This window comes from Galeopterus variegatus, unplaced genomic scaffold, assembly GCF_000696425.1.
Source record: "Galeopterus variegatus unplaced genomic scaffold, G_variegatus-3.0.2 Scaffold389, whole genome shotgun sequence".
NCBI classification, from domain to species: Eukaryota; Metazoa; Chordata; class Mammalia; order Dermoptera; family Cynocephalidae; genus Galeopterus; species Galeopterus variegatus.
Window position 1 is genome coordinate 372,510 of NW_007726500.1, and position 12,575 is coordinate 385,084.

General features: G+C 38.0%; 1 protein-coding gene across 3 annotated transcripts in view; it reads left to right on the forward strand.

Moving 5' to 3' along the window:
* Positions 1 to 11,392, forward strand: part of RAB30 (RAB30, member RAS oncogene family) — an 86,580-nt gene extending 75,188 nt beyond the window's left edge. For all 3 annotated transcript variants that reach the window (XM_008568229.1, XM_008568230.1, XM_008568231.1), the window contains exons 4-5: positions 5,884 to 6,067; positions 10,239 to 11,392. In XM_008568229.1, the coding sequence (XP_008566451.1) occupies positions 5,884 to 6,067; positions 10,239 to 10,489 (435 nt within the window). In that variant the 3' untranslated portion in view covers positions 10,490 to 11,392. The remainder of the gene's footprint in view (positions 1 to 5,883; positions 6,068 to 10,238) is intronic.
* The last annotated feature ends 1,183 nt before the right edge of the window (positions 11,393 to 12,575 follow it).

A 12,575-nucleotide genomic window follows, 5' to 3' on the forward strand; every position in this document is an offset into this window, starting at 1 on the left:
AGCTGGATCCCAGCCTAAGCATCCCAGGTTTGGCTCCATGTTATTTGCACCTCTCTCCCATACATACCTGTACTCCTTCTTTTGAATGCCTTGGGAAGGCAGAGAAGCTCCATGATGCTCTTTTAGCCTTTTTTAGATACTCACCATCACAGAGAATTGTTTAGGATGAGGCTCTTGAGTAGGGGATAGACGCTTTTCCAGTTTCTCTTTCAGCCCTGACTCCTCAGAATGGTTTCTTACTGCAGAGACATCTGCACAATACATCAAGTACAATAGTGAGTGGAGAGCGGGGGCACTGGAAGATAAAAACAGTGTGTGAAATCCACATAAATGCCAACCAGCTTTTCCCGCCGACTTCCCCACTCCTGTCAAGCACCACTCTGGCTGCACCGCGCTTGCTCTGAGCTTCAGGCTCCCGCTAAGCTGGTGCTGCCATCCTCTCCCTCCAGCCACCTTTGTGATTATCTACCCGGACCTCATCAGCCAGGATGAGATGTTCTCCAATGTTTACAAGATCTGGGAGATCGCGGATGGGCTGTGCCTGGAGGTGGAGGGGAAGATGGTTAGGAGGACAGAGGGCTGTAGTCTCCAAGGGTGAAGGTACCGAAAACATAATAATCACGTGTTGATGTTGTAATGAACCATCAATTGCAGAAAACCAGCTTCATAAAATAAGTACATCAAAGATTACATATAATCTGTGAAAGGCAAACTCAAAGAACAGAGACCAGAAAGAGTAAAACCTCTATGACGTGGGCTGTAGGACAAATCAAGCACATCCTTGTTAATTTCGAAAACTGGCAGTTCTTTATTGCTGAAAACAAGAATCCAGATGGCATGGTTGCTCTGCTGGACAAGCATGGGGGTGGGGCGACCCCATATGTGGGTCTTTAAGGATGGTTTAGAAATAGAAAAATGTTAACAAATTTGGCAGTTACTTTGGATCTATCACCTGCCATCATAAGTGGTTGCTGCTTGTCATCTGCACAATACCAGGACTTAAGACAAACGATACTGATGTCATCTTGAGCTCTTCATTTATTTTGACCATGATTTACTTGTAATGGAAGTGTTGTTTTTCTTTAAGAAAACATGTCATGTAGGTTGTCTAAAAATAAAATGCATTTAAATTCATTTGAGAGAATGCTTCTTAGTTTAATACATATTTATACTAAATCCATGACTAGAAAGCATAAGACTATCTTCAGATAACTTCTACAGTGAAAACTACTTCTGGGACTGGAATATAGAGAACAATAATCAAAAGTTTTAACTCTCAGTTGCAGTAAAGGGAAAAACCGTGCTTATAGCAGTGCCAGCATTTGAAGTGGAGCCTTATACGTTTTATTGCCTACAATGGAAGTAGTTAACTCTGGAAGAGATTACCAAAAGAATAAAAAAGGACTAATTCAGTTGGGGGAAAAAATGCCAACCAGAAAGTTGAAAAAATAGTGCATTTTGGGTGGGGAGAAGGAGCTGGGGTGTGAGGATAGGAAGGAGAAAGTAGTGTGCTCAAGAGGTGTTGGCCAAAAGAGTCTTTTGTAGCTTTCTGTTGTTCTAGCAGAGGGGATCTCGTTGTCAGCCAAGGGAGTTGGGTAAAGATAACTATTGTTTTATGCAGTTTATATCCAGATGTTTGGGTTTCACATTTACATATGCATAAGTGTGTGAGTTCATTTGTTTGATCAGAAATGTCAGTGCCTACCATGTTCCAGGCTCTGGTCAAGAATAAGGGTGAATAAGAGATGGTCCCTACTGTTAAAGAACAGGATTATTTTTCTTTCCTGAAACCCCAGGCTTAGGTACTCCATTTATTCTACTTTATATAAACCACAACCTCATTTTTAAGTGCTTATTACATTTGGCTAAAATTCATAGTTGTATAACGTCTGACTCCACCATGACAACAGCCTCCACAAAAGCAAGCTTTGTGTCTTTCGTTCATCTTTGTATTCGCAGTACAGTTCCTGTCCCTGACACTTCTTTGGGCTTCTGGAACTTCATCTATAAAAAAGGAGAATTGGCTAATCTCCTACATCTAGTCCAAATCAATTTGCCTGTGATTCTTTCTAGCCTAATATATACAACTCAGGTACAGGATGACCCTCTTCAACACATAAATTCCGAGGGCCTCATTAACCTTTGAACATATGAAGAGTAACTTCTTTAGACCTTATGAGAAGAGGGCAGAGCTGCCTAGGTATACTAAGAAAACAGTTTTTGTCTTAATGTCCTTGTACTTTAACATTTATTGAATACCTCTTCTTGGTGATGCTTAAGTGTCTTTTTGCTAGTGGTTTCCAGGCTATCTCAGAGCCCCGTAAAATCAGTGGAAAGGAGGATCTGCCAGTGCAGTGTTATCCACCTGATGGGTGGCAAGGCCGGGAACAGAACCTGGCTCTCCAAGCTGACTTGTCATCACCCCCTTCAACCTCCCCACATTGTGCATTCTTCTAGGATGGCTCCCAGGACTGAAGGCAGGGAATCCATGGTGTTAGAAAGATTCTTGTAGCTATTAAGACTAAGTGTCAAATCAGTAAAGGCAAAGTTAAGGAAGAGGCCCTTCACTTAAAATGGTCTGCATTATGAAGGTGGCCCTGGGTAGGAAATATAATGAAAACATGTATAGACCATTGAACTATACACTTAAAAATGGTTAAGATGGTAAATTTTATGTTATGTGAATTTTACCACAATACAAAAAATTGGAAAAAATCCAGAATTTTCTGCTATCTGTTAATATATTTTTTTAGTCTATCATAAATTAGTGAGTAATAAGCAAAACTTTAAGACGTTTTAACCTTGGGAGATTAATTATAATAGAAATAGAAGATTTGCTATATTGTCTTTAATCAAGTCTATGTTGCATAGATAGGAGAGTCATGAAAGTATGTACATATATTTATTCTTCCAACCATCTATCATCCATCCATTCACCCATCCATCCTGTGTTACTGTAGATGCTTTGTGCCGGGTCCTGTGGTAGGCAAAGTACCTCTGCCCCCTATGAACTTTCTGTCATCTAGCTCTAATAACATTTTATTGGTGAAACCTTTTTTGATATCCTACTAATCTTTTAAGTAGAATTTATCAGTCCTTCCTTTGTGAATCTACAATCCTTTGTTCATGCAGTTGGCCATCATTCAAATGTGTCTACCATGTACCATGCACTGTGTTAGGAAGGCACTGAGGTATAAGGTCAAATAAGAGACAGCCCTTGTTCTCAAAGAACTCTAGGAAGGAGATAGACTAGGAAACCAATGATTGCAATACATTAGTGTGACAGTGAGGCAATAGAGGTTAAGTAGTGGTGCAAAGAAGAGAGTAGATGAACAGCGTAACCCCGTGCTGGAGTTGAAAGTGGTTGGAAAGCCCATGACTGCAGTCTTGAAAACATATGGACAGGCATGAGACTAATGCTAGGAGACACTCTTTCCTGCTGGTACCACTTAATAGGGACATCTCATTTTGTACTATGGTTAATTAACTATGTATGTGTCCTACCTATAGACTGAGCTTTTTGAGATCAGGGATTGTGTTTTATTCATCTTTGTATTCTCCCTGGTCCTAGCACAGTGCCCTGCATATATTAATGTCCTATAAATGCTGAAAAGAAGCAAATGACTTGCAGATAATGGTGCAACCAAGTTGAGTGATAAAGGCAGTGAAATATGAATATCCTCCATAATCAGCTGTTGGGCTAGAAACAAGAAGCCCCCTCTGAGAAAGTAGCATATATCATGGCAAGGCCACACAATCATTATTCTGGAAAATATTTCAGTGGTTTAAACTCTCAAAGCTGTTCTTAAGATGTGCCAGTATGAGAACATACTAATTTCTAATGATTGACAGTATTTAAATCTAGTCACAAGAGTTTTAGAGACTAAGCATGGCTTTGTAACAACAGTCTGTTGTTCTTAGACACATCCTGGCAGAGGGGAACCATGTCCCTGGGTTTGAGTAGAGAAGAGAAACAGCTTTTGTCCAGGCAAAAACCATAACATCTGTATGGTTGCCTTTAGCATACACAGACTTTTGTGTACGTCATCAAAGAGCAGCTGCAACTTCAAATAAAAGGACAGCCTGTGTGCCACCAATTCAGGGTGGGGACTATTGGTCACTCATCAGCTCTTCAGCTAAACTGGTATCAGAGGGTGACACCAACTGATTCATCCTCTTTGGATATAGATGCACATTTAAATTGGTCGTTGGTGGCAAAGGCAGCATGGTGGTATGGAATGAGTCTTCAACTGGGAATAGAAGACCTGGAGTCTGAGTCCCAGCTTTGTAAGTAACCAGTTAAGAGACAGTTTCTTTTAATAAGGGGAGGCATAAATTTGCCTACCTCACTGATTATTGTTAGAACTATAATGAGACTCTGAATAAATATTTGAGCATCTGCTATTTGCCAGGCTCTGTATTTGGTGAGTAAAATGGACTCTGACTTCTCCCTCATGAAGCTTTCAATCTAACAGAGAAGACAGCTATTAAACAAATTATTAAAAATAATGATTCAAGTGTGTCAGGTTTCATAAGGGCGAATGACATGATATGTTGCAAGAGAAACTCTGTGGGGTGGAAGATGGGGAACCTGTCCTAAGCTGAAGGTTCCGGAAGGCCTTCCCTGAGCAAGTCATGTTATGTCTGTGGAGGTGAATGCACCTGTGATGTGCGAAATGTTTACAAGTAGAAGAGAAGATTATTGTTGCTGTTGATGTTTGTATTTCTCAGGGTCTTATGATTTGTTCTACACTCAGCAGTCTCTCTAGAGAACAGTTCTCTTTCAGTAGTCACCTGCTCTGTGCAGGGAAATTCAGGGAGAAGTGAGTAGTATTTTGCTTTCTTCTTACCAGAAACACTGGTTACCAGAACCATCAATTATTAGGTCTTAGAACTGGTAGATGAGCTCAGAAAATGTGAACTTTCAGCAGGTTTCATATTATTAATCTCTTTTTATGAAAAACAACTGATGGCCGAAAGAGACTAAGTGATTTTGCCCAAAGTCATAGAGCTTAAAAATGGTGGAGGGAAATTATTTTTTGTCTGCGATGGCATTGTGCCTATTTTCATTAACAAAGATAATACCTTAATATATTTATTTGAATTTTAAACTGGGAAAGGTGGTGAGGTTGGATTTTCTCCTTTCTGTTTGCTGACTAAAATGCCAGTAGTCACAAGATGACAGCTTGCTGTGCATTGTGACTTTTGTAATACAGCATTCTGGTTAAGAGCATGAACTCTGGGACCACAATGTCTTGTTGAATTGGCTCTAGAACATACTGGCTGTGAGACACTGAACAAGTTCATTGATCTCATTGTGCCTCAGTTTCCTCACGGGAAAAAAATGGTATTGTAATAGTACCTACCTCATAGGGTTATTGTGAGGATTGAGTTAGTACATGTAAAGTGCTTAGAGTAGAGTAGCACATAATAAATGCTCAATAAGTTTTTTTGTTTTTAGAATAAAGGGTATATTCTTAAATAATCTAACAAAGAAAAAAACAAAAACAAGCCCTTGGGAAAAAAATGGTATTGTAATAGTACCTATCTCATAGGGTTATTGTGAGGATTGAGTTAGTACATGTAAAGTGCTTAGAGTAGAGTAGCACATAATAAATGCTCAATAAGTTTTTTTTTTTTTAGAATAAAGGGTATATTCTTAAATAATCTAACAAAGAAAAAAACAAAAACAAGCCCTTCTCTCTATCCAGAAATGCCTAACAAATTAAAAAACAAAACAAAATATAGGTACTTTTTTTTTAAAGGCAGAAAATAACCATGAAATTATTTGGGTGAAGGTGTTCTCATTTCCAAAATAAAGCAAGGCAATGCTTACTTTCTTTTCTGCTTCTCTAGTCTGATCCTTCTCTTTTGCCTTTACAGCTACAGATTTGGGATACAGCAGGTCAAGAGAGATTTCGGTCCATTACCCAGAGTTATTACCGAAGCGCCAATGCCTTGATCCTCACCTATGACATTACCTGTGAGGAATCCTTCCGTTGCCTTCCTGAGTGGCTGCGGGAGATAGAACAATATGCCAGCAACAAGGTCATCACTGTGTTAGTGGGTAAGTAAAGATTAGTGAGGAGGGAATTTGATTTGTGGGCATCAGAGAATTTATAATCACATAAAGCTTGTATCTTGGTACCTTCCAAGAATATAGTCTATAGCTATATAATTCATGCAGTCAACATTGATTTCTTCAACTGAAGAAAATTGAAGAGAAAATGAAATATGTCCTAATATGGTGATGGTTTTAAAACATAAAGTAGAAAACATTGTTGATTGATTTTTCTATCAGTGTGGACTCTAGGGAGGAAGTTGGATAGTCATGAAAGTTATGTGGGCTACTAAACATTAAAAAGAAATCTGATTACAAGATGTGGAAACTGCTGGTCTAGAAATAAAACATATCTTTTAAGTAGATAAAGAATTCATTATTGAAGCAATTTTTTATTACCTGAAAAATGGACTTAAATTATTTTTTTCCTTTCTTACATTTATGCTGCTTTGAGAAATGCTATGTTTCAGAAAGAATCCACTAAAGGAAGTGCTGCAGTTTGTTTCATCTTGTAGGAAGATAGAACCTCTGTTTAGAATGGTGGAAAGCTGTTGATTTTCTATGGTGAAAAATACACCAATTAAAAATGGGATTGCAGTGAAATGGACCAGGTCATTGAAAACTACTCTAATGGTGATGGAAAAGTGTTAATAACTATATGGTTACTTAAATGTTTTTTTCACAGGAAGGAATGTTACTGTATAATCTAGCAAGACCTAATTTTGGAAATTCAGATACAGAACCTTAGAAACATTGCTAAGTTACAAATTAGGGTTAACAGTAAGCTAAGTAAACAGTTTATAATAAGCATTATAATTGGTATATATGTACCAGGAATCATACTAGGAACTTTATGTGTCATAATCCCTAATTTACGAATGAAGAAACCAAGGCTCAGAGAGGTGAAGTTCTTTGCCCAAATTATTACTACTTGGGATTTTTATCTAATGAAGTTAAACGAGAATTTTAGGGGAGATAATTAGTTCAATATGAAAGAGGTATTGGCTTTTATTTTATTTTATTTTTCCTTTTTGTCTTTTTTCGTGTCCGGCAACGGATCGCAACCCTCAGTGTCGCGCCCGTACCGGACCGGGACCGGCAACGGGATCGCAACCCTCGGTGTCGCGCCCGCACCTCGCTCAGTCAGTGAGCGGGAACCGGTCTGTATGTGGGATCCGAACCCTCGGCGGGAGTGCCACCGCGCTCCCAAGCGGCGCATTGTAGCAGTGCGCCACTGGGCCGGCCCGAGGTATTGGCTTTAAAAAAAATCTTTTTACTATGGAAAATTTCAAACATAAGCAAGAGTAGAGAAAACAGTACAGTGAACCCCCATGTACATATCACTCAGTTTTAACAATTATCAACTCATGACCAATTTTAGTTTTTATTTATTCCTCATATATTCTGTCTACCCACCCCTTAGATTATTTTGAAGCAAATCCCAAATATATTAATTCATCTTTCAATATCAGTATGTATCTTTAAAAGGTAAGATCTTTTAAAAAAGAAAATCTAATAATAATGCCATTTTCACACCCCCAAAATATTAACAATTCCTTAATACTCTCAAAAATCTATTTAGATAATGTTTAAATTTTACCGATTCATAATTTTTTTTAAAGTTTGTTCAAAGCAAGCCAAATAAGGTCCATATGTTTTACTTGATTATTGTGTCTTTTTTCTCCCCCCTTTTTTGGCAGCTGGCCAGTACAGGGATCCAAACCTGTGACCTTGGTGTTATAAGGCTGCACTCTAACCAAATGAGCTAACAGGCCAGCCTGATTGTTATGTTTTTTAATTCTCCTTTTATCTGTAGGTTACCCCTCCATTTTTTTTCTCTCTTTGAATTTATTGTTAAAGTATTTGTTTGTCTTGTAGAGTTTATAAGTCTAACTTTTTTCACCTCTGTGGTGTCATTTAATGTATTCCTCCAGCACTTGTATTTCTTGCAGATTTGTAGGTAATCAAGAGGCCTGATGAGTTCAGGGTTTGTTTTTTTTTTTTTTTTGCTTCTCTTTTTAGCAAAAATATTCCATATATGCTATTCTGTGGCACAGTTCTCAGAGGACAGGCAAGAAGAATGCTTTGTTCTTTCTTTTATATTCATTTGTCAAGGTAAAGACTTGGTTCCCTAGTATCTTCCAAAAGTAACTACTGAAGTTTGTTTATATTTTTAATATTATTATGAATGTATGAATTTAAACATATTTGATGTATTCTAGTCCCTTGCAGTGATTATTATTGATGCCTCAATAGTTCCGACTTTGACAGTGGGAGCTTCTTCTAATGGGCTCCTGAGCCCTTTTGACATGACCCCAGGAATCCTTGACAATTTTCTTTCTTTCTGGTATGACAGATATTCCAGGTATACCTTGCATCTTGTGCATTTCCTGCTCCTGACCTGGAATTAGCCATTTCTTCAAGAAGGGCTGTTTCTTTTTAATGGAAAGTTGTATTTAGAGGCTACAACCTAGGTGCTAGGAGTTCTTGTTACTAGTGGGTAGATCATTGTTTCAGGCCTTTTGGTGGACAGAGCTTGTGTGTATATGTGTGTGTACGTGTGCGTGCATGTGGTAAATTCTGTAGCATCCACAAGGGGGTTGTCTTACTAGGCTCTTCTAAATGTTCTGACTCACAAAATTACCACAGGCCACACTTGGTATTAGGTTAACTTAAAAGCACACAGGACAAGAAACAGGGCTTAATAACAGGTCAGCATCAGGGATACCACTTCAGCGGAAGTAGTCCTCATAGCAGTCCACATAGCTTTCCCGGACACCCTCCCACCCCAACACACACACACAATTCAGGTGTGAAAAAACAAGGTTCACTTCAGGCAAGTGCAGGATCTGCCCTGGCCCAGAAGCCTCTGGCCCCATAGGAGCCCAAATCTCTTAGAACAACTCCACAGGCATAACTTTCAGGATCTCTTCAAGTGAAGAATCATCATGATCAGGGAAGACCAGAGTTATGGCTTTCCATGTGGTATTTATAATGCATTCATAGAATTCCCAGGCCAGATGTAATTTATCAGTCAGGGGTCATTTTTACCATAAACAATGTTACCAGGTAACAGCTGACATATCACCCTTGTCAGATTTCCTGGAGAATAGAGATAGGAAACTTTTTAAAGATAAAATACACCATGAATTATTCACACTGATTCTTCCATTTATCATTCAGGACTGCAGAAATTTTAACTTAACACCATTAATCTTATGTCTGTATTTCCTTTTTCCCATGCTAAAAATCCCAGTTCCCTATGATGCCAGCATAATTACTCATTTTCTTTATCCCATAATACACATATAGTATCCTCAGAATAATAATACCAGTCCTACTATCCACATGACCACTGCTAAAATCGTTCAAGATTTTTTTTCTTCAATTCTTTTTGTCCTTAGGGTATATACCACTAGGGATGCATGGTTAAATTACTGTATTTTAAACTCACTTGAAATAGTTCCTCTCTGTGTGGTTATACCACCACATGATAAATGTGTTCATTTGTTTAATTTTGCTTTCAATATTTAAGTATTGCTTATTAAATTTAATTTTGTATAAATTGTATAGTTGTAATTAATTATATAATTATATAAAATGTGTAAGTTTCTGATGTCAAATCTATAAAACAGAGTATATTTAGAGAAATCTGGTTTCTATCCCCATCTCCTCAACCCTGTTCCTTTCGTAGGTAATCATTATCTTTTAAATTAAAATTTTGGTTAATTTTTTCATTTAAAAAATAAGCAAATACAGTGTTTGTGTAATATATATTAATATTCTTCCTTTTTTCGTAGACAGTTGCATATTATACATACTTTTTTCTGCTTTGCTTTTTCCACTTAATGATATATCCTAGTGTTCTCATTCTATGGCAGTATATAGAAATATTCCTCCTTACTTTTTACTATGGCAAACATTCCATTGTGTGGATGTACCACACAGTTTATTCAGCCAGTGTCCTACTGATGGGCATTTTGTGGTTTCCAGTTCTTTGCCATTACAAATGGTACTCGTATTTTAAAATAAGCATTTTCGTAATCGCGGTCACATTTACTTTGCTTTACTAGCTTATCTGTCTGGTTTAACTTCAGATCTGGAATTGCATTTTGATGCTTTTGAGCCTGCAAAAAGTCAAATGATGATTCTTTCTTTGATTTTACCACTGTTCCAGGCAACAAGATCGATCTGGCTGAAAGGAGAGAGGTCTCCCAGCAGAGAGCTGAGGAATTCTCAGAAGCTCAGGACATGTATTATCTGGAGACCTCTGCCAAGGAATCTGATAATGTGGAGAAACTCTTCCTTGACTTAGCATGCCGACTCATCAGTGAAGCCAGACAGAACACACTTGTGAACAATGTGTCCTCACCCTTACCTGGAGAAGGGAAAAGCATCAGCTATTTGACTTGTTGTAATTTCAACTAAAAGCTGAGGCAAGGAAAAGCAAAAGGAATCAGCAGCTGTCCTGATGGGCCACAAGTTGCTGGGGAGATCTGGCGATGACTGTGGCTCCCGCTCTCGGACCTTCTGACTCCTGTGGGCTCCTGAGCTTACAAAGCATGGCAGGCCAAGGGCCTCGTCCACAGGCCAGCATTAGCAGAATATATAATGGTTTCATCCTTTTGCAGTCTGGAGTTGGAGCAAGGAGAAAATTGCACTAGGCACTCCATGATCTGCAGAGCATGTTGCTTTTGTTTCTTTAAAAAGCAAGTAAAAGTGCATTCCTGAACACAGTCCAGGGGGGAATGTACCATAGGGACCCCTCCTGCACGTCTGTGGGTGCATGTGGGGGCTATTCTGTAGGGCTTCAGTGGTCATCTTCCAGGGCCCTGGTTTTCTTGTCTACCAGATAAACGAAAACTGGGAAGGCCAAGTACTCTCTGTGGTGCGTACTGATAATCCCACGGAGATTTTGAAAAGTGTTGTTTCTCTTGTCCACAGGCACTTTCAAGAACTTTGGGATGTAAAAATGAAATGAAACCTTTACCCATGACCAACAGTAATAACAATCATTGTTTTAATAATATATAGAAGCTCCATGACTCCTTTTGGTGCTAATGATTCCACTGTTTCACAGACCAAATGTTTTAGTACATTGATGTCCTTAAATGTATTACATAGAAATAAAAAAAAAAAAAAATAGGGGGGAAGTCCATGAATCAGCACTCTTCTCAAAGTCTCATTACCACCTTTTCTAGGGTGGATTTGTTGGACAAGAGAATACTTTTCCTTTCATGTTCCCCTCTAATTCTCTACTATTTTTTTCTATTCTCTCATTTTTCTTGCCCTTTAAGTAAATGAAAAAGTTTGAAAAATGAAAAAAAAAAATACAAATCATTGATGATATTCTAATATAAAAGATTAGCTCTAAGACATTATGATCTCTACTATTTTTTTCTATTCTCTCATTTTTCTTGCCCTTTAAGTAAATGAAAAAGTTTGAAAAATGAAAAAAAAAATACAAATCATTGATGATATTCTAATATAAAAGATTAGCTCTAAGACATTATGAGCAGCATGAGAAAACAGAGCAGATATGACCAAAATACTGTGGATTAATGGACTGCAGTGCAGGGTTCCAAGCAGAGCACAGTCCTTGATAGCAGATCTTTTACTTTTGGTACTATCCATCTTGGACAGACCAATGCTTCGGATTTTGTAGACGTTTTTAGTATAATAAGTGAGAATAGCAACAGATAGAAAGTCTCACAAACAATTTTTGTACCTTCAATAATAACCATGGAAGAATTCTGCTTGTGGAAGCAGATTGAGCTGTCGTTTATCACCCCCTTGTAATAATGTTACTCTCAGACGTGTGACCATATATTCTCTCCTGTTTCTTTCTCTTTTCCTCTCTCTCTTTTTTGGTCTCACCCTCTGTCCTCCTTTTCTCCCTCCGTCACCCCCTCCATCCTTCCCATCCTTATATGCATGTGTTATTGCAGATCTCCAATTCAAATGGAGATGTGTATGCCTTTACTTAGCCAATTTAAAAACAGGACTTAAAATGGAAGATGTGCTGCTCAATATGTGTTCTTATTTCTTCAGTGCCATACTTTGATACCTTCCAATTTGTTCACTGATATAAATGCAAATTGGGAAAATAATTAAACCTGTATGCTGTTGATGCTGTCAGATATTTCTTAGCTGCTTAGCATAACTGAGGGATGAGCAATGGAATAAGGATATGATATGTAATTCCACTGTTGCTGTAGATGGTGACAATCTTGGTCCTGATATGTTAATGTTTGAAAGCTATTTAATTGTAAAGAAATGAGTCATGTAGAGACATGGTATTGATAAAGCATTTCTAGCATTATTCTAGCAGGTTTCAGAGTGACCATTCTCTTACACATGGTATTGTACATATTGTTTAAGGGAATGATAATTTTGGTTGGCCTCATTGTGTTTTTTCTGATCCTGTGGGAAAGAGAAGGGGATCGTAGAAGTTTGAATTGTTTTTCTTTTAGAATCTGTTTCTACAAGAAAGAAAAATAACTTTAATAAAAAC